The sequence below is a fragment of the Capricornis sumatraensis genome, chromosome 16 (genome assembly GCF_032405125.1).
Source record: "Capricornis sumatraensis isolate serow.1 chromosome 16, serow.2, whole genome shotgun sequence".
NCBI lineage: Eukaryota > Metazoa > Chordata > Mammalia > Artiodactyla > Bovidae > Capricornis > Capricornis sumatraensis.
Genome location: NC_091084.1, coordinates 45,306,733 through 45,326,221, shown reverse-complemented (window position 1 = coordinate 45,326,221; position 19,489 = coordinate 45,306,733). Strand labels below are relative to the sequence as shown.

At 41.6% G+C, this 19,489-nt stretch overlaps 1 protein-coding gene across 1 annotated transcript in view; it reads right to left on the bottom strand.

Moving 5' to 3' along the window:
- The window catches only part of DENND5A (DENN domain containing 5A), a 49,939-nt gene that overhangs the window by 5,910 nt on the left and 24,540 nt on the right, over positions 1–19,489 (bottom strand). The window contains exons 9-15 of the mRNA XM_068989167.1: positions 17,249–17,380; positions 15,214–15,366; positions 8,525–8,609; positions 6,879–6,963; positions 6,277–6,405; positions 1,316–1,437; positions 11–156 (exon numbers count right to left, since the gene is read on the bottom strand). Coding sequence (XP_068845268.1) covers positions 11–156; positions 1,316–1,437; positions 6,277–6,405; positions 6,879–6,963; positions 8,525–8,609; positions 15,214–15,366; positions 17,249–17,380 — 852 coding nt within the window. The remainder of the gene's footprint in view (positions 1–10; positions 157–1,315; positions 1,438–6,276; positions 6,406–6,878; positions 6,964–8,524; positions 8,610–15,213; positions 15,367–17,248; positions 17,381–19,489) is intronic.

Below are 19,489 nucleotides of genomic sequence, written 5' to 3'. Positions count from 1 at the left end.
TAACACATACCTCGAAGGTCATCTCTAACAGGTTCCTGGGAATCTGCAGGATCTGTGTCTCACCCAGTTCTCCTGAGATGCAGATCCATGGGTTGGCGGTGAACATAGAGCCCCCCAGCTTCTTGCTCGGTACGATCAGGATGTGGTAAGGAATCACTGTTTAGGGGAAGGCATAAGGCGTTGGAGGAGATCAGGAATCCCTCCCTTACCTGAGAAGGCCCTGGCCTGCCCCAGGTGTGCTGGCGTGTCTGCAGCTCCTGGTGCAGAGCCTGGAGCAGCAGGGCCTGAGGCCAGTTTAGAGCATTAGCCAATCTTCTCAGTCTCACTCCTCCCAGGGTTATCACCCAAACGTCCACGCCCATCTGTGAGCTCAGAGCTAAGAAAAACTGTCCCTTAAACATGACTGCCAACTCAACACTACTGAATGGCTTTTCAGAGCACTTTTCTATCTGTCATCTCAAGGACTCTAGTAACAATCTCCAGGGAAGCCAGGCAGGCATCACAATCCTTTCCTAAGCCCCCGAGAGGGAAACAGTTTCCCTCAGACCTCCTACATTCCAGTCCAGCGCTGCTTCCACCAAAGCCTATGACCCTCTTCCCTGGGGAGGAGAATGAGTGTCATATGAAAACAAGAGTCCACAATGCTGAGTCACTAGCCAAACAACTAGCCATGGGCAAATTCAGACTCACTTCAGTTCAGCTCCTCAGTCATGTCCAGTTCTTTGCGACCTTATGGACTACAGCAACTGTTTACCTAACAGAGCATCCTGGGCCTTTCTGAGACCATTTCAAACCCTTCTCCTCACTCTGCAAATAGGGAGATGGAGGCCCATTGCAGGGGCAGACACAGATCCATAGTGAGTTAGGGCAGAACAGGGTCCAGACCCAAACCTCCCACAGCTGTCTGGAGTTCTTCCTGCTACTTCAGGAGCTACTTTTCCCTGAGGGCCAGTCTGAAACTTTCTCTGATATTGAATGACTTTCTCAACCCAAAACAAAAGGGAGATTTCTTTACAGGTGTGCAGAGCAGGCAGTGAACTTCACCATCCCCACCCCACTCCATCTTAGGCCCCCAGAGCTGTGCCCAACCACCGTGATAACACAATGGCCAAAAGTATGAGCATCCTAGTTCAAAACAAGAAGAAACTTCAGAGAAAAAACAACCTCCAAGGAGCGCTAGTAAAGACCTCTCTCCCCACAGAAGAAAGGACAAGTGATCATCTTCTTGATTTAAAAAGGGGTCAGTAAGTTAGCCTCTGACAGGTTCATGAAGACTGGCAATGGGAAGGCTAGGGGGGAGCACAGGGCCACTCACGGATAGTAGTGAAGACATTGGTGAAGCAGAAGTAATCGACGGCATTGAAAGAGAGGAGGTGATAGAGGAACTGTTCCTTCTCGTCGTCACAGCGCAGGAAGGCGTAGCGCTTGTAGAGTTTTCTGTCGGAGAGGAGGTAACACATCAGTCTCTCAGCCAAAAGTAGGGGAAAGAGGCTAGAATTATTCAGTTCCGGAGGGAGATGGCTAAGGAAAGAACATGAGGGCAAGCCTCAAAGTTCTGTAGCCACCTAAAAAAGGAACAAAGCCAGCAACTCCATCTGAGGGGTAACGTGAAAGTAGCTTAACCTATAGAGGAACAACAAAAGCCAAGCTCTACTCGTGTCCAAGAGCTGACGTTACTGTAAAGTGTCAGAGGTTGTGGGACCTCATTGCTAACCTGAAGGCTTCTACAGGGCATCATCCCAGTGTGTGGCATGCAAGTAGCAATGGCAAGAGGTCGTGGTCAGCATTCCTACCAGAGCTAGTCTCAGACCCTCAGCAGACCTGAGACCCAGAGGTCAGAACACTGCTCTGAACATGTCAGAGGCAAGGAATGGAATGATCCAGGTCTCAGGTAAGGAAAAGCTGTACAGAGAATGTTCTTACCCTCTTTTCAAACTTCCTCCCATCCCCATCCGTCCACTGCTCACTCCTCTGCTGGACAATGCAGGCACAGAGGGCCTATCTTCCCTAAGTATCAGGGACACAAAAAGCCCAATGCAGAGGACCACAGCACAGAGAAACACACAGAGAACAAAGCAAGGTCCCTGTCCTGCCTGCCCAGACTGCCATCACCATGCCAGAGAAGTGTGGGATTCAGCAGACCTGTGAGGTTCTACCTAGACAGTTTATACAGTTCTTCACACAGATAATTCACCAACCCAGGAGCCAGAGAGGGAAGCCTATCCTCAAATACGGTCTAGATGAATAAACCTGCTCAAGGCCACAATACATAACCTAACAAGTTGCCAAATAAAAGGCTCTAAAAGGTTCTCTCCGGAAACTGAAAGAGCCGTAAGCTTTGATGGTCCTAGAACAGAAGGGGCCTGAAGGACAGTACATTCAGACAGGGGTTGCAGAAGGAGGACAGGGTATAAAAGCCAGTTTAGCTAGAGTTGAGAGCTCGGGGAAGTAAACAGTTAGCAAGAGACTGAAAAGTCTGGCTAGGGTAAAATGAAAGTCAAAGTGAAGTCGCTCAGTCGTGTCCGACTCTTCGTGACCCCACAGACTGCAGCCTACCAGGCTCCTCCGTCCATGGGATTTTCCAGGCAATAGTACTGGAGTGGGTTGCCATTGCCTTCTCCGTAAAATGAAGGCAGGCCTAAATATTCAGGCTAAAGAGATTGCAATCTGCCCTACAAGTAATAGTTTTCTTAGAGATAAAGGGAAAGACATGACCAACTTCAAGAAATTTAAATTCAGCACAGCTGAAGGGTGAAAGTGGCATGAAAGTGAAACCCAGGGAGTGGCAATAAATAAGGAGACAGATGGAACACCAGCTAAGGACCTGAAATGTGTATGTGGGAGGTAAAGCTAAGCAAGGGGTCACACAGACTCAAAACCAGGAACCTAAGTAGGGAAAATGCATACAAGGAAAGGTGTATGGTTCCCACCTCCAAAGAAAGCAAATTTTATTTTATTTTTTGTATAGCAGAGTTTTACTAAAGTATAAAAAGGGACAGAGAAAGCTTCTGACATAGACATCACAAGGGGGCAGAGAAAGCCCTCCTCGCTAGTCTATGCAAGGAAGTTACATACTTTTAAAAATTAGTTATAAATCAAAAGAATGTCTCAAGTTTGTAAAGATCTTACTAGACCTACTCCCATAATTTATATTTTAAGATAACAGGATCAGCCAGGTTTCAGGAAGGAGAAACTGTCCTCAATCAGGATACACTGTTGTTATATAAACCTTAGAAGAGAAGTCGCTCAGTCGTGTCTGACTCTTGTGATCCCATGAACTGTAACCCACCAGGCTCCTCGGTCCACGGGATTTTCCAGGCATGAATACTGGAGTGGGTCACCATTTCCTTCTCCAGGGGATCTTCCCGACCCAGGGATCGAACCTGGGTCTCCCGCATTGTAGGCAGATGCTTTACTGTCCAAGCTACCAGGAGGAGTTTAAACTGAATTGTTTGTTGTGTAATCATCAGTTCCTGGCTTAAAGGAAAAACTGTTTTATGTAACTAAGACTAATGAATGTAGAGAAAAATAAAAAGGAAAAAGATGTTTGTCCTTTCCTTCTCCCTGAGAATTTCAGACCCCATCTCTGCTTTGAGAGCCACAGACCCCTTTCTCCTCCTCCGGTACCCTGGACTTCTTATCAACCCACCTAGGAATTGACTCTCTCACCCCTTCTCCTTTTACCTTCCATCTTTCCCAACATCAGTTTCTCTTTTATTTTTTAATTTATACTTTAATATAAATTTATTTATTTTAATTGGAGGCTAATTACTTTACAATATTGTATTGGTTTTGCCATATATCAACATGAATCCGCCACGGGTGTACATGTGTTCCCTATCCTGAACCCCCTCCCACCTCCTTCCCCATACCATCCCTCTGGGTCATCCCAGTGCACCAGCCCCGAGCATCCTGTATCATGCATCGAACCTGGACTGGCGATTCATTTCACATGATATTATACATGCTTCAATGCCATTCTCTCAAATCATCCCACTCTCGCCCTCTCCCATCGAGTCCATAAGTCTGTTCTATACATCTCTGTCTCTTTTGCTGCAGAGAAAGCAAATTTTAATAAGTGGCAAACAAATAACGATAATGATAACACACCCCACCTGTGGTTTAAAAAAAAAAGGAATGAACAAGTACTGTAACAAATGCTATGGGTGCCTGGGGAGGAATGGACCAGGTCGCTGGGGTGTCTGGGCAGACCCCAGCAAAGAAAACTTGTGACTAGGCCCTGAAAGAGCTTAACACATCCTGAGAAGTATGAGGGGTCTAAAGTGGCTGGAGCTGTAAGCAAACTGACAAGAAAGATGAGAGGGGTAGGATGGAGGAGTAGGTAGGTTTTGATGAAGTATCTTTCTCTCTCCCTATACCCCACCCAAAATGCAGTCTGTGGCAGCAAAACTCTCCTCATTTTCTAGCCACTGAAGTAGCACAGGGGTCAGAATATCATGTGAGAAGTTACTATGTAGTAAATGAATTCTGAGCTGTCGTCCTCTAACAGGGCCACAGTTTAAAAAAAACAAAATTAGCCTCCTCACCAAGGTCTGGGCCCTGTCTGCTCCTGCCTAGACCTTTAAGTTTACAGGCCCTAGACCCATCTACTGCCCTGGACTCTATCATAAAGTTCCTGGACTGGGGCCCCTTTCAGCTACCTCTGTACCCTGTCCTCCTGCCAACCTGGAGCCATCTCCTAACAGACAATGCCCACACCACCCCACAGGAATCTCTCCTATCCTGTCAGACCCCAGTGCCCACACAGCCACAGATTTTTCTAGGACACACAACTGGCCTCCAGACACTGGTATGCAACTGACTCCCTTCCAAACTCCAGGCTGTTTTCTTTTAGTTGTCTCCCAATCTTCTTTTATTCCTATACCTTTTCATCCTTAAAGGGAATCAAATTCAAGCACTTTAAGAACTGCTATTTCATAACCTCTCAAAATGAGCTCCCTAACCTATCAAGCTTTTGAAACTAGCCTCTTGTTGTGATTTAAACATACAATAAAGTCTTTAAAAAAAAATCACAGTTTCACTTTAAATAAAAACAGATTCTACAGTTTTAATCAATTCACTTACATAAAATTTCTGCTTCTCTGCTTTATCATCAAGGTCTGCTTCTCTGCTTTATCATCAACAAGCAAGTCACATAATAAAGGATACCATTAAAAGATGCTCAAGGAAATAGCAAAAAGAAAAATCCCCAATAGATTTGCTGATGATGAAAGAATCAAAAGTATTACATATAGGAGAAGACTGAGAGATGGTAATCAGAGAAGGGGGACAGCCGCCTTCTCCCTCCTGCTCTAGTAATCTGGGTACAGAATGAATGCAAACATAAAATCAAGAGAAGAGAACTGTAGGGTTAGTGGTTCTAGGAGCGAGGAAAAGCGAGAACTTAGCTACTTTGGGCTAGCCCTAGGCTCAGGAGAGAACAAAAAAGGTAAGCGGATATATTAGAAGTTTCTTTTCAATTCTCCAATCCTTTCCCCCTGAAGACAAGAGAGAGACCAATAAAACATCCTATGCCCAGGAAGTATGTAGGTCATTTGAGTGCCACAAAGAGAGGAGGACCCCCAAAACTCTGAGGTACTCAATGAGGGTTCCATTCTTCTCACTACCTCTGCAAGAAAGCTATTTGGGGAGGTGAGAGATGCAGGTTGAGAAGACAGGAAGAATAGATAACAGATAATAATAGAATTATCTTCTACAGATAAAGAAGGAGAAGAAGAAATGCTGCATCACAAAAATCACCCAAACAAGAAAATCCTCCCATCTTCTTTATGGGAACTGACCCAAGGTAGAACTCAACAAGAGCTCACTGGCTGACCAGCGGCTGAAGGAGCCAGAATAGACCACAGGAGGTCCCATAAAAGGAACCAACAGCCAGAAGGGAGGACCAGTGCTTCCGGTAGTGGTTGTGGCTTAGTCTGAAGAATCCAGGCCTTCAGACTCAGTTCAGAGAGCACCCAGTCGACTGCTTATGTCTGAATGTTCCTACTAAAACAAGCATGCTGTGTTGAGCACTGCCAGAAGAGTTATTATTCAACAACAGGAAAACAGAAAACATATTTTGCAGTGTAGTACACAATAGTGTTCTACACAGAAAGGAATAAAGAAAAAGAAGAAAGGCTGCAAAACCTTCCCATGCAATTTGAGTTTAGCTGAATTCAGCAGTAATGATACACCACATACTCTCCTTTCCCATGGGTTTCCAATCCCTCCCACCACTCTCAGGAGCTGGTTATACTCCAAGTGGAATGGCCTTACTTGGTGAGCTCATGGTCTGAGAGAAGCTGCTTCAGGTGTCTGGAAAGTAACTTTTTTTCCATGGACAGACGCACCCACGCTCTGGCTTTTCCCACATCAGTCTTGATTTCTCCAATGTTCTGGATGTGCCTGAAGGACAAATGGGGAAAGCGAAGTGGAGGGTGGGGTGGGAAATGAACTCACTACCAACACCTCCCCTATAATGCCAAAGGAAGCCTGGTGAGGCAGTCCCACCCTGTCCTGAGAGACTCCATCTCTCTTGTTCTCAAAATCCTGAGCTTCCATGAAGCTTTGAAGGATAGGCTCACCATAACTTAGGGGGTTGGTGAGGAAGACAGTACAGCTTTCAAAAAGCAAGGCTAACCCCAGAGCTCTTAGGCCTTGAAACACCCTGATATAATTCTCCAAAAATCTATGGAAACACAACTGCTTGTACAGCTCTACAAATGCATCATGAAACACAGGACCATTGAGGAGGCTTCCTGGTTAAATGAGAGGCTGTAGAAGCCCAGGTCACTGAGACTCTGCTATTTAAAGTGGACTCCTAAGCAGCAACTGAAAACAGAATTCGAGTGGCTAATCACAAATGAGCCCAGACTGACCTCATATCCTGAATGAGAGAGATTCTCAGGGGAGACATGACGGAGCTGGCATCAGACTTCCTCCGTTCTGAATCAAGAAATATTCCTAGGAAAAAAAAAAAGTTGCTTAAATCCAAAGAGATCTGACTACCAAAATAGCTAAGTACTCTTTTTATCTCAAATCACAAATTTCTACAGAAAAAAAGCTGGTTACTTTGAAAACACTTTAATCAATCATTTCATGAACGTTAAGTACCTATCAGGTACCAGATTTTATACTTTTATGCATGCTGTATCACTTAATTCTCTAACAACTTATAAGATAGCCATGGACAGTACCACAGAGGAGAAAACTAAAATTCAGAGAGGTGAGCTGCTTTGCCCCCAGTCAGCAAGCAGCAAAGTTGGGACTGGAAGGAACACAGATCCTCTGGCTCCTAATCCAACATGTTCTCAACATAATCCTTGGAAGCAGTGGTTCCGCTCAGGGCTATACTCATGTCCTACTCCTGCCTCAAAATGCACTACAAAAAGACCAAGGGGATGTGTAAGGAATGCTTAGGACTTCTAGACACAATTCCTGTATATCCCCATGTCTGGCCCAATGTTTAAAATTAGTATCCTCATCATTCAGCTGCGGAGACTTTGTGGCTACACTTTATCCCTTGGCAATAACTTCCATGGCTTTCCTAAGAAGATTTTGTTCTCATACCCAGAAAGTGGACTCAAAAACTTCTTATGAGGTTACTCAGGGAGCTTTTGAATCTGATTTTTTGCAAACTATTGATATTTTCCCCATGCAGTGACTGCTTGTTGAGATCAACTATTTCAAGGGCAAAGACAATAAACACTGAGTTGATGACTACCTTTTCACCTTCACTTAAACTGATTTTTACCATTAGGACAAGAACATATAAGAAAAGTAAACAAACTCCCTGGCAGAGAGAGGAGAGTGAGGGATGGTATGAAGAGGAGATGCTGCCAAGAAGAAAAGGAAGAAGGGAGACAGTCCTGGAAAAGACACTGCACGAGGTTATAAAGAACAGCAGACCAGGAGACAAGAGGCCTGACTCCTGATCTGGCCTCTTCTATCAATTCACTGTATGATCTTAAGTAAATTTAGTTCCTCTCTGGATCCCAGTTTCTGTCTCTTGTAAAATAAGGGGACTGGACTAGACGATTTCTGGGGTCCTTGCCAACTTTGATATTTTTAAAAATAGAAACAGAAAGCAACTTCAAGGGATCATGCACAGCAGGCCTGGACTTTGAGAAGTTCCAAGGCAGGACACTGACAAACAGGCTCTCTTAATTGATGGGAAATCATCTCAACGCTCATCTCAGAGAAATAAAACAAGAGTCTGAAAACACTTGCTCCAAATACAGGGCATCAGTGTCAATCCAAATTCATTTAAAATCCAAATTTATTCTAAGGGTGGCCTCTTGCTGATATAAATCTTCTATCTCACTCATTAAAAGTGTATAGAAACACATAATAAAAGCAAACCCCACGGCCTTGGCATGCTCTGTGGTCCAGAGAGCCCTGTGGCTTAAACACTACAGAGTGAAGGCTTCATTGACGTGGAACAGTCTGCTAAAGAGGATCACTTCAGTGGGGAATGGGAAAGTGAATGGAGGGAGCTTGCCCAATGGTGCTAAGACCATCTTACCTGAGGTACTGAGGCTTCCTGATGTGAGTTTTCTCTGCCGATTTTCCTGATAATGTAACAGGTGGGACCACAAGGCTGATTTCCCCTGGAACCAATGCAAGGGAGAAACATCTATCAGTTTAGATTTCTAAGGGTAAGTCATCTAGTGAGCAAAGTCAGAGATAATTTTAACATACAGATGTGGGCTTTTGCTAAAAAGTATCTGTCCTATTTTTTATCTCAATATATGCCCAGATGCATATATCCCCTACCTAAAATTAAGGAGAAATACAAAGAATGAAAGGGAACAGAAAAAAGAAATGGTCCCCCACTGGGAATAGGAAGGACATGGTCAAAAAAAGAGCTTGAGAATGGACCAGTGGATAAGAAAGAAAAAAGCAAATAACCTTTCAATCTCTAAATGGTCTATTGGTTGAAAGTCAGCTTGGGTAGTGCATGATGGCTTTTGCAGAGGAACAGATACCCAGCCTACAGGGATCTATAACAGCTCCCAAATTTCCTAAAATAGTTAAAAGCATTCCTGCCCTCTGCAGCCTAGGGAGAGTACATCATCACAAGGATAAGGATTTACTGTGGAAGATATTTTGAAGAAGCCTGCAGAAGAGGCAGCTGGTACTTAACTACATATCTAAGATATACTACTGTCAACACAGCAGAACCTTGGCACTTGAAAATGTAAAAGCTGCAGCTTAAACTGTTGGAGACATGTAGTATTTTGTCATTTTCAGTTCAGTTCAGCCACTCAGTCATGTCCGACTCTTTGCGACCCCATGAACTGCAGCACACCAGGCCTCCCTGTCTATCAACAACTCCCAGAGTTTACTCAAACTAATGTCCATCAAGTCAGTGATGCCATCCAACCATTTCATCCTCTGTTGTCCCTCTCTCCTCCTGTCCTCAATCTTTCCCAGCATCAGGGTCTTTTCCAATGAGTCAGCTCTTTGCATCAGGTGGCCAAAGTATTGGTGCCTCAGCTTCAGCATTAGTCCTTCCAATGAATATTCAAGGTTGATTTCTTTTAGGATTGACAGATTTTATCTTCCTGCTGTCCGAGGGTCTCTCAAGAGTCTTCTCCAACATCACAGTTCAAAAGTATCAATTCTTCGGCACTCAGCTTTCTTTATAGTCCAACTCTCACATCCATACATGACTACTGGAAAAACCAAAGCTTTGACTAGATGGACCTTTGTTAGCAAAGTAGTGTCTCTGCTTTTTAGCATGCTGTCTAGGTTGGTCATAACTTTCCTTCCAAGGAGTAAGTGTCTTTTAATTTCATGGTTGCAGTCACCATCTGCAGTGATTCTCGAGCCCCAAAAAATAACGTCTGCCACTGTTTCCACTGTTTCTCCATCTGTTTGCAATGAAGTGATGGGACCAGATGCTATGATCTTCATTTTCTGAATGTTGAGCTTTAAGCCAACTTTTTCACTCTCCTCTTTCTTATCCATCAAGAGGCTCTTTATTTCTTCTTCACTTTCTGCTGTAAGAGTGGTGTCATCTGCATATCTGAGGTTATTGATATTTCTCCTGGCAATCTTGATTCCAGCTTGTGCTTCATTCAGCCCAGCGTTTCTCATGATGTACTTCTGCATATTAGTTAAATAAACAGGGTGACAATATACAGCCTTGACATACTCCTTTTCCTATTTGGAACCAGTTTGTTGTTCCATGTCCAGTTCTAACTGTTGCTTCCTGACCTGCATACAGGTTTCTCAAGAGGCAGGTCAGATGGTCTGGTATTCCCATCTCCTGAAGAATTTTCCACAGTTTGTGGTCGAAAGCTTTGGCATAGTCAAATAAAGCAGAAATAGATGTTTTTCTGGAACTCTCTTGTTTTTTTGATGATCCAGCGGATGTTGGCAATTTGATCTCTGGTTCCTCTGCCTTTTCTAAAACCAGCTTGAACATCTGGAAGTTCATAGTTCATGTATTGTTGAAGCCTGGCTTGGAGAATTTTGAGCATTTCGTAACTAGGCTGTGAGATGAGTGCAATTGTATGGTAGTTTGAGCATTCTTTGGCATTGCCGTTTTTGGGGACTGGAATGAAAACTGACCTTTTTCAGTCCTGTGGACACTGCTGTGTTTTTCAAATTTGCTGGCATATTGAGTGCAGCACTTTCACAGCTTCATCTTGTTCGTAGTGATGCTTCCTAAGGCCCACCTGACTTCACATTACAGGATGTCTGGCTCTAGGTAAGTGATCACACCATCGTGATTATCTGGGTCATGAAGATCTTTTTTGTTCAGTTCTTCTGTATATTCTTGCCACCTCTTCTTAATATCTTCTGCTTCTGTTAGGACCATACCATTTCTGCCCTTTACTGTGCCCATCTTTGCATGAAATGTTCCCCTGGTATCTCTAATTTTCTTGAAGAGATCTCTAGTCTTTCCCATTCCGTTGTTTTCCTCTATTTCTTTGCACTGATCACTGAGAAAGGCTTTCGTCTCTCTCCCTCCTATTCTCTGGAACTCTGCATTCAAATGGGTATATCTTTCCTTTTCTCCATTGCTTTTCAATTCTCTTCTTGTCACAGCTATTTGTAAGGCCTCCTCAGACAGCCATTTTGCTTTTTTGCATTTCTTTTTCTTGGGGATGGTCTTGATTCCTGTTCTCCTGTATAACGTCACAAACCTCCGGCCATAGTTCATCAGGCACTCTATCAGATCGAGTCCCTTAAATCTATCTGTCACTTCCACTGTATAATCGTAAGGGATTTAAGTCATACCTGAATGGTCTAGTGGTTTTCCCTACTTTCTTCAATTTAAGTTGGAATCTGGCAATAAGGAGTTCATGATCTGAGTTTTTGCTGACTGTATAGAGCTTCTCCATCTTTGGCTGCAAAGAATATAATCAATATGATTTCAGTGTTGACCATCTGATGATGTCCATGTGTAGAGTCTTCTCTAGTGTTGTTGGAAGAGGGTGTTTGCTATGACCAGTGCATTCTCTTGGCAAAACTCTGTTAGCCTTTGCCCTGCTTCATTCCGTATTCCAAGGCCAAATTTGCCTGTTACTCGAGGTGTTTCTTGACTTCCTACTTTACCATTTTGCATTTTACCAAGACACAAATCTGGATAACATTTTCAAGCCTGATGTTAAGGGAGCAATTTGCCTATAAAGTAAGTGAGCCCAGCTGGCCACCTAGCAACTGCTTTGTATCCTTAGTCTAGTCATCCTTCTGTACATAGAGACCCTTGTCTCTATGTTAACTTGTTACAGGATTAAAACTTTTACTTCAGATTCATGATAAATATTCTCACATAGCAGATATAATATAAATGTAGTAGAATTTTAATAGTAGGATTTATTATGGTCATTTTACAAGTGATTTAGTTCTATATTTTACAAGAGTAATAATGACAGAAACTACCATGTCTTGACATTTTCTATGAACTAAGCACTATGTTAAAAGTTTAAAATACAATATTTTATTTAATGCTTCCAACAATCCTATAATGTAGGTACATTTATCCTCATTTTCTTTAGAAAAGAACAAACTGAGAATCAACTAAGTAACTTGTAAAAGATCATACAACTAGTAAGTATTGTGATGCAAGTTTAAGTACAGCTAATATTAGAACCATTACTGTTAATAATGATGCTATACAAATGGAGCTTCTGGAAGAGAACATTTAGCTTCTGAAGCTGTATTTTCTGAAGAAAATTTTACATTTGGGAATGAATTTGGGGAATTAAGTCTCAAGATTTTTCCCATGAGAATATGGAAGATCTGTTTTATTTTTATCCACCAATTGATCTGATTGGGGGGGGGGGCAGAATCAAGCATTTGAATGGGAAAAACCCCCCATCTACAGATCAGCAAGCTGTTGACATGAACTTTCTGTAGGTCTGGATTTCCTACAAGATTTAACCAACTTAAAACCCAACAACCTTAATGGCAGTTTTGTAAAAAACACACAACTAGAAAAGACCATTTTTTAAATTCACTGAAATACAAAATGTTTGAGAAAACAGATGTTCAACAAAATCAATGAGACTTACAACTCTTATACTGTTACGAACTGGTTTATTAAGACTATAAAGTAAAAGACAATATGAGAGCTCAAAATATTCATGGTCTTTGATTTAGTTAATTTAACTTCTAGAAACCCATATATCCATCCATTTACCAAAACCACTATTAACTCCTGAAAAAGCAGAGACTGCCTTATGCATCACTGTATCCCCTAAATCTAAGCAGACTCAGGAGGCAGCCTCCTTTAACACAACTGTCTGGATGTGACACAGAAATGCAGCTGGTCACCAGAGTCCTCACATGTAATGATGCCAAAGGGCTAAAGGCAAGAGCAACTCCAGCCACAGTGCCAGGACACCCAGGTGCTCAGTGATTGCAAGGGGGCTGACTGGGGCTTCAAGATTCAATATAGCCCAGCTACCCATTTGGGAGTGTGGCCAAACAATATATAGCACCAGATTCTCCAAGAATGTCACACGCATGAAAGATGAGAAACAACCCCTTTTCACTTATCAGTCCTGAAATGACAGCAGTTACTAAATCAGTATGAAAAAACCAAACCTTAGAAAAATATACTAAAGGAAGTCCATATCCTTGGAAATGTCACCAGAAGCCAAAGAGAGTGGTGAGGTTAACACAGGTTCTTACGAGGACCTGCTGTTGGCAGCCTTTCAGGCAGGCAGCTGGTAACAAACTGAGACTAGCAGCAAACACTGCGGTTTGAGTTCTCTTTGACTTTCTAAGCAGGTAAGTAGTTGTTCAACAAGGTGCCCCCAGAGGGGACTGAGACGATCACTCTTTGAGAGTGAATTTGGTCACAGTTGGGTACATTATTGAGGGGACCAGGGAACCAGGTTATAATCCCTGGACTGAAACATAACTGAAGAACTTCTCATCAGGAGAGAAAAGTGGTCTAAACGAAGGTTAACAAAATGGAGGCCTAAGGAGAACACGTTGTAGGTATTCAATCCCAGCTGAACATGTGACCCTGCCAGAAGGCACGGATCTTCAATTCCTCTGTGACACTGTCAGTGCTTCACATTTAGAGCTCCGAAATCAGAACTCAGAACAAAATGGAAGCTCAATTGAAAAGCTCCCACTATTCTGTACTGGTTTCTCATCAGTAAGTAGCCTCTGTCTATCCAGACTGAGAGGGGGAGCAAATGGGCTCCAAACAAAATTCCCCAGGCTGTGGGAATTCCTAAAGGATATGGTTGCAAAGCCTCAGAGGACAAGTTTAAGACACCTGTGATGATATGGTATTACTATTTTTTAATAACTAATTCCCTAAAGACTTTTATGGAGAATAAGAAGTTTGGGGGGTGGCGCGGGGGAAGCATATATTTTACTTAAAAACTGAAAGGGCTCAACTATATAACCAGGCTTGCTAAACTTAAAAGAAATGATAAAATGATCATATATAGTCTACTCATTTATTACAGAGAAAAGGAAAGAAACATAAATCCATCACATGGAACCTGGCATAATAAGAGTTATTATATGCTGCATACCTACCACATGCCAGGTACTTTTTTTTTTAACCATATCTAATTATCATAACAACCCTGAAAGCTAGGTTTTATTAACTCTGTAGTATAGATAAGGAAGACGAAACTCAGAAATTGCAAGTCACTTAAAGTTATCAAGAGGAGCTAGGATTAAAAACCAGGTCTTTCTGATTTCAATGCCTATAGTGTTGCTGCTCAGGAGAAGGCAATGACAACCCACTCCAGTACTCTATCCCATGGGTGGAGGAGCCTGGTAGGCTACAGTCCATGGGGTCGCAAAAAGTCGGACACGACTGAGCGACTTCACTTTCACTTTCATGCCCTGGAGAAGGAAATGGCAACCCACTCCAGTCTTCTTGCCTGGAGAATCCCAGGGACAGGGGAGCCTGGTGGGCTGCCGTCTCTGGGGTCACACAGAATCGGACACAACTGAAGTGACTTAGCAGCAGTGTTGCTGCTCTACTACAAAACTCTCAACATTTTAGGGATGTGATACACAATTACTAACATTTTTAAAAGCTTATAATCACAGTGCTGTTCTTAATACTGATAAATCAGAAATAACTTAGATAACCAATAATAAAGGATTGATTTAAGTACTGCACATGTATACAGTGAAAACAGTCATTAAAACTGAACTTTTAGAAGAAGAATAACCCAAACATTTTTAGAGAACCTCCCAGTTTTAACAGGCTCTGAACTTAGTGCTTCACTCAAATTATCTTTTCAAATCTTCATAAAAGTCCTATGGAGGTATGTTCTTTTACAATTCCATCATGGACACGAGAAAAGAGAATGTTACAGAAGCTAGGTACCGTGCTCAGTTTCACAGACTGAAAGTAGGAATTAAACCCAGGACTATCTGATTTATAGTCTCAGCTCTTATACTGTCACCTAAATTAGTTAAGAACATGGAGAAGACATTCTGAGGCAAGAAAAAACAAGTTCCAAAATATTATGTACAGGATGATCCTATTTGAATTGAAAAAAAAAAAAAAAACCTTTGAGACATAATTCATATTACCATAAAACTCACACTTATTAGGTGTACAATTTTCTGTACCAAAAAAAAAATCAATTTCAAGTCTCACTCCACAAGCACCACATGACATTCTTCAAAGCCAGCCAGCTGGAAAAGTGGCGAAACTAGTATGCAAAAACAGGAAGACAGTCTGCTCAAAAGGGAGAGGCCAGACTTCATTACCTGTTTCACCTGTAGCCCATGACTCCAAATCCTTTCCAGTAGGTCACAAAGACTGGCAATCAAGGTGTTCTCTTCCACCCCCGTGATATTCACTTCCCCATGTCCTAGTTCCACAGCCTCTCGCCCCATCTTCTCCACCAGCATCCTCTTGGTCTATAAGAAATCAGTCGGTAAGATTAGACACCCACATTAGCCAGATCCCATTCAACTAGACAGGCTTGTGCCCACCTGCCAGGTACATCTGTTGGGCTGAGAGGAAGACCCACAGGTAAAGAGTGTATTTACTTTTCACCATATCGGTCAGGTTACATAGTAAAGTGCCTTCTTTAAAGAAGATAAAAACACAGAAATCACTGACCGTGGACATGTGATTTCATCACTCAGGATTCAGTTTTTTTACTTATGAGATGAAAAGAGTTGAATAAAACCCTTTGGTCATGCTCATTTCAGACATTCTCTGATTCTCATTGCCTAACTGACCTTTTAAACAAATTTTTAAAAGCATTTAATCCTAGAAATATATCTGAAGTAGCTGCCAAGGGGATAAAAAGTTAAGAAGTAATTTACTTTTAGGTAAAAAAATTTTCATGTGCTCACTGTAAAACAAAAACCATGCTGTATAATGGTTTCATTACTATGTGCCAGGCACTGTACTAAGTATAACATTATCTCAGTTAAGCCAAATAGCTCTGTAAGAAGATATTATTTTAAGTAGTAGCAGATCTGGTCTTTGAATCTAAAGCTGCTTGAATATTGAATCCAAGTTCTTAAGGAAGATTTAATTGTGTTATAATCTGTGACATATAAAAATCTAAGCAAGGAAAAAATCACCCCATACTCTACCTTGCATAAGCAACAACTCTTAACACTTTGGCATATTTCTTTTCCAGTGCTCCTATTTTTAACATTTTTATTGTGAAATATATCTCATATACATACACATATATGTGTTTATGTGAGTGTATACTATTAAACTAACTTGACCTAAGGTTAAGAAAAACAATAATGCCCATCTATACCTTTGAAGAACCCTACGTGCCTTCTCCAATCACCTTCCCACTCTAGAAGTGATCACTTTCCTGACTTGTACAATAAAACTACAGAAAAACAAGGAAATGATTAACAATGTAGTTTATTTTCTTTTCTTTTTCATTCAACTTTATGTCTGTGAAATTCATCCACACTAAACAGATCCGTTGTGCAATTTAAAATATGTTAAGGTGATAAATCTCATGCTGCCTAAGCACACACACAAAAAAAACTGCAAAAGAATATAAGGAAATTTTTGGAAGTGACAGACATCCTGATTGTGCTAGTGGTATCACCAGTGTATGCATATGGATATATGTATACCTATGGCCAATATGTGTTACTATATGGCAGAAACCATATTGTAAAGCAATTATTCTCCATTTAAAAATTTTTTTTTAATTTTTAAATCACCTATAGATACCTCCAAAAATAAAAAATGATCAAGATGTATACATAAATGTGTGTCATTTTTTATATATCAATTACATCTCAATCAAGTACCTTTAAAAAAATTACTATTCTTGTAGAATGGCAAAAAACATGCCAACAGCAAACAAACTGAATAACATACTTTGGTCTGACACACAGTAGGCACTCAGTGAATTCTTTTGTTTGTAGACATATGAGATCAGCGTTATCAGTAAATTAGAGAGGCAAAAATATCTGCATATGTGTAAAATGAATCTGTTGACAATTTAACTACATTAAAACTAATGATTTTAAGTAACACAAGATATCTAAAATTAAAAACTACCACTGTCTCTCAGTTTTAAAGAATACATATTAAATTTTTATCAAGCAAACTATGCTTGCTCTCAATCAATGTTACATTTTATGGAACACAAATACATCTAATTCCAAGTTAACAGGACCTTAACACTAGTACTATCTCAATATTATATTAACAATATTTTAAAAATCAAGAGAAGAATGGTCAGAGCTAAGCCTTGGTCTCGCCTTGGCTGCCAAGGAAAATACACATTCAGAAGAGTCCACAGCTCACCTTGTTGCGGCATTCCTTCAGCAGACCTTCCACAAACTTCCAGTTGGTCTGGGCAATCACTGACGGGGAGAGGTTGGACAGTTTGGGCTGGCGGATGGTGCTGCCCATATTCCTGGCTTCCTGGATGTACTTCTAAAGCAAAAGGAAAAATCAAAGACTTTGTGCCCATGCATACAAATCACAGGCAACCAGTACAGATGGGTGCCTGAAGAGGGCACTACCACCCTGCACTATCTTACTGCCTCATTCTCAGGCTCAGGACAAAGTTTGAAAAGCAACACTTGTATCTTAGGGAAAACTAAGAGAACAGGGTGAATTAATTCTTTTTCTGAGGTAAAGCACTCCTTGAGTGCTGGAATTATCTTGGCTTTAATGATACAAAAGGTAAAAAACACACAGCTGCAACACGTATGAGTGTGCAAACTCCTATGCGTGGACAAACCAACTATAATCTCAGAGTACTATTGAGAAAAATCATTTTCCCCACCAAGTTGGGAGGAATTTAATCCCTCTGCTCATATCAAAGATGTCCATCTTTGCTAAACTGTTGTAAAGTTGTCTCAGACTTTTTGTGACCCCGTGGACTGCAGCACGCCAAGCTCCCCTGTTCTTCACTATCTCCTGGAGTTTGCTCAGATTCATACCCACTGAGTCAGTGACGCTAATCATCTCATCATCTGCCACTCCCTTTACCTTTTACCTTTAATCTTTCCCAGCATCAGAGTCTTTTCTAATGAGTCCACTTTTCGCATCAAGTGGTCAAAGCAGTGGAGCTTCAGCATGAGTCCTTCCAATGAATATTCAGGGCTGACTTCCTTTAGGATTGACTGGTCTGATCTCCTAGCTGTCCAAGGGACTCTCAAGAGTCTGCTCCAGCACCACCATTTGAAAGCATCAATTCTTCAACACTGAGCCTTCCTTATGGTCCAACACTCACATTCGTACACTACTACTGGAAAAACCACAGCTTTGACTAGACAGACCTTTGTTGGCAAAGTGATGTCTCTGATTTTTAATATGCTATCTAGGTTTGTCATAGCTTTTCTTCCCAGGAGTCAGCATCTTTTAATTTCATGGCTACAATCACCATCTGCAGTGATTTGGGAGCCCAAGAAAATAAAATCTGTCACTGCTTCCACTTTTTCCCCATCTATTTGCCATAAAGTGATAGGACCAGATACCATGATCTTAGTTTTTTAAATGTTGAGTTTTAAGCCAGCTTTTTCACTCTCCTCTTTCACTTTCATCAAGAAGCTCTTTAGTGCCTCTTCACTTTCTGCCATTATAGTAGTATCATTTGCATATCTGAGGTTGCTGATATTTCTCCTGGCAATCTTGATTCCAGCTTGTGATTCACCCAGTCCGGCATCTCGCATGAGTGCACACTCAAAACAACTGCATTTTCCGCTTTTCTATAATTTGCTGGTGATTCCTCACATGCTGTGTTTTAACACAGAACCCACATCAATGCAATAAACTGTACGCTGACACCTTCTCGGTACCCCCGTTTCACAACCAACATTTGTACCCAACTTCTTTCTTGCCCATGTTTATTCCAGAAGTACAGTTCTGTCCATTCTAGTTTCTGGCCCCTCCTTCTGCCCCGACTATCAACCCTCAAGATTAGGCTTCAATGACTATCACCTGCACTACTGCTATCTGCTTTCTAACTTGCTAGCTTCCTCCAGTACCTCTTGCTTCCAAAATATTCTGCCCACAGTCTCCGTTACTCAATCCACCACCACACTTTGGGTCCTGCCATCTTCTCTACTTGCAATGTTCATCTCTGTTCCTAGCAATCCTATCATCCTTAAGACTAAAACAGATGCTAGTTCCTCTAAGCAGTCTTGTGTGAGATTATCCCAGACAGACTGGAACTCTATTTTCTCTAATCAATAATCAAACACTGGCATGCCTCCCATACAGCTCTTTCAAAAAACTCTTCTACTAAAGACAGTTGCATACCTACCTTTGCCCCCTTAATAAACTGGCATTCCCTGAGGACAAGGCTATCTCCTTGTTATTTTTATATTTCAAAGTGTTTACTAAGTGATTTTGACCAAGAAAACGTGCTCAATAAACCCTGCTGAAAGAAATATTATGGAGGTTAGGTAGAAGACCTAGAGGAGAACTTTAAAAATAACACCCACACCCTACATTATGCCATCCTCACAAAAACACTAAGTGCAACTGTACCCTATAAACCAGCAGTTAAAAATTCATGCCCATACTTTGCAATTT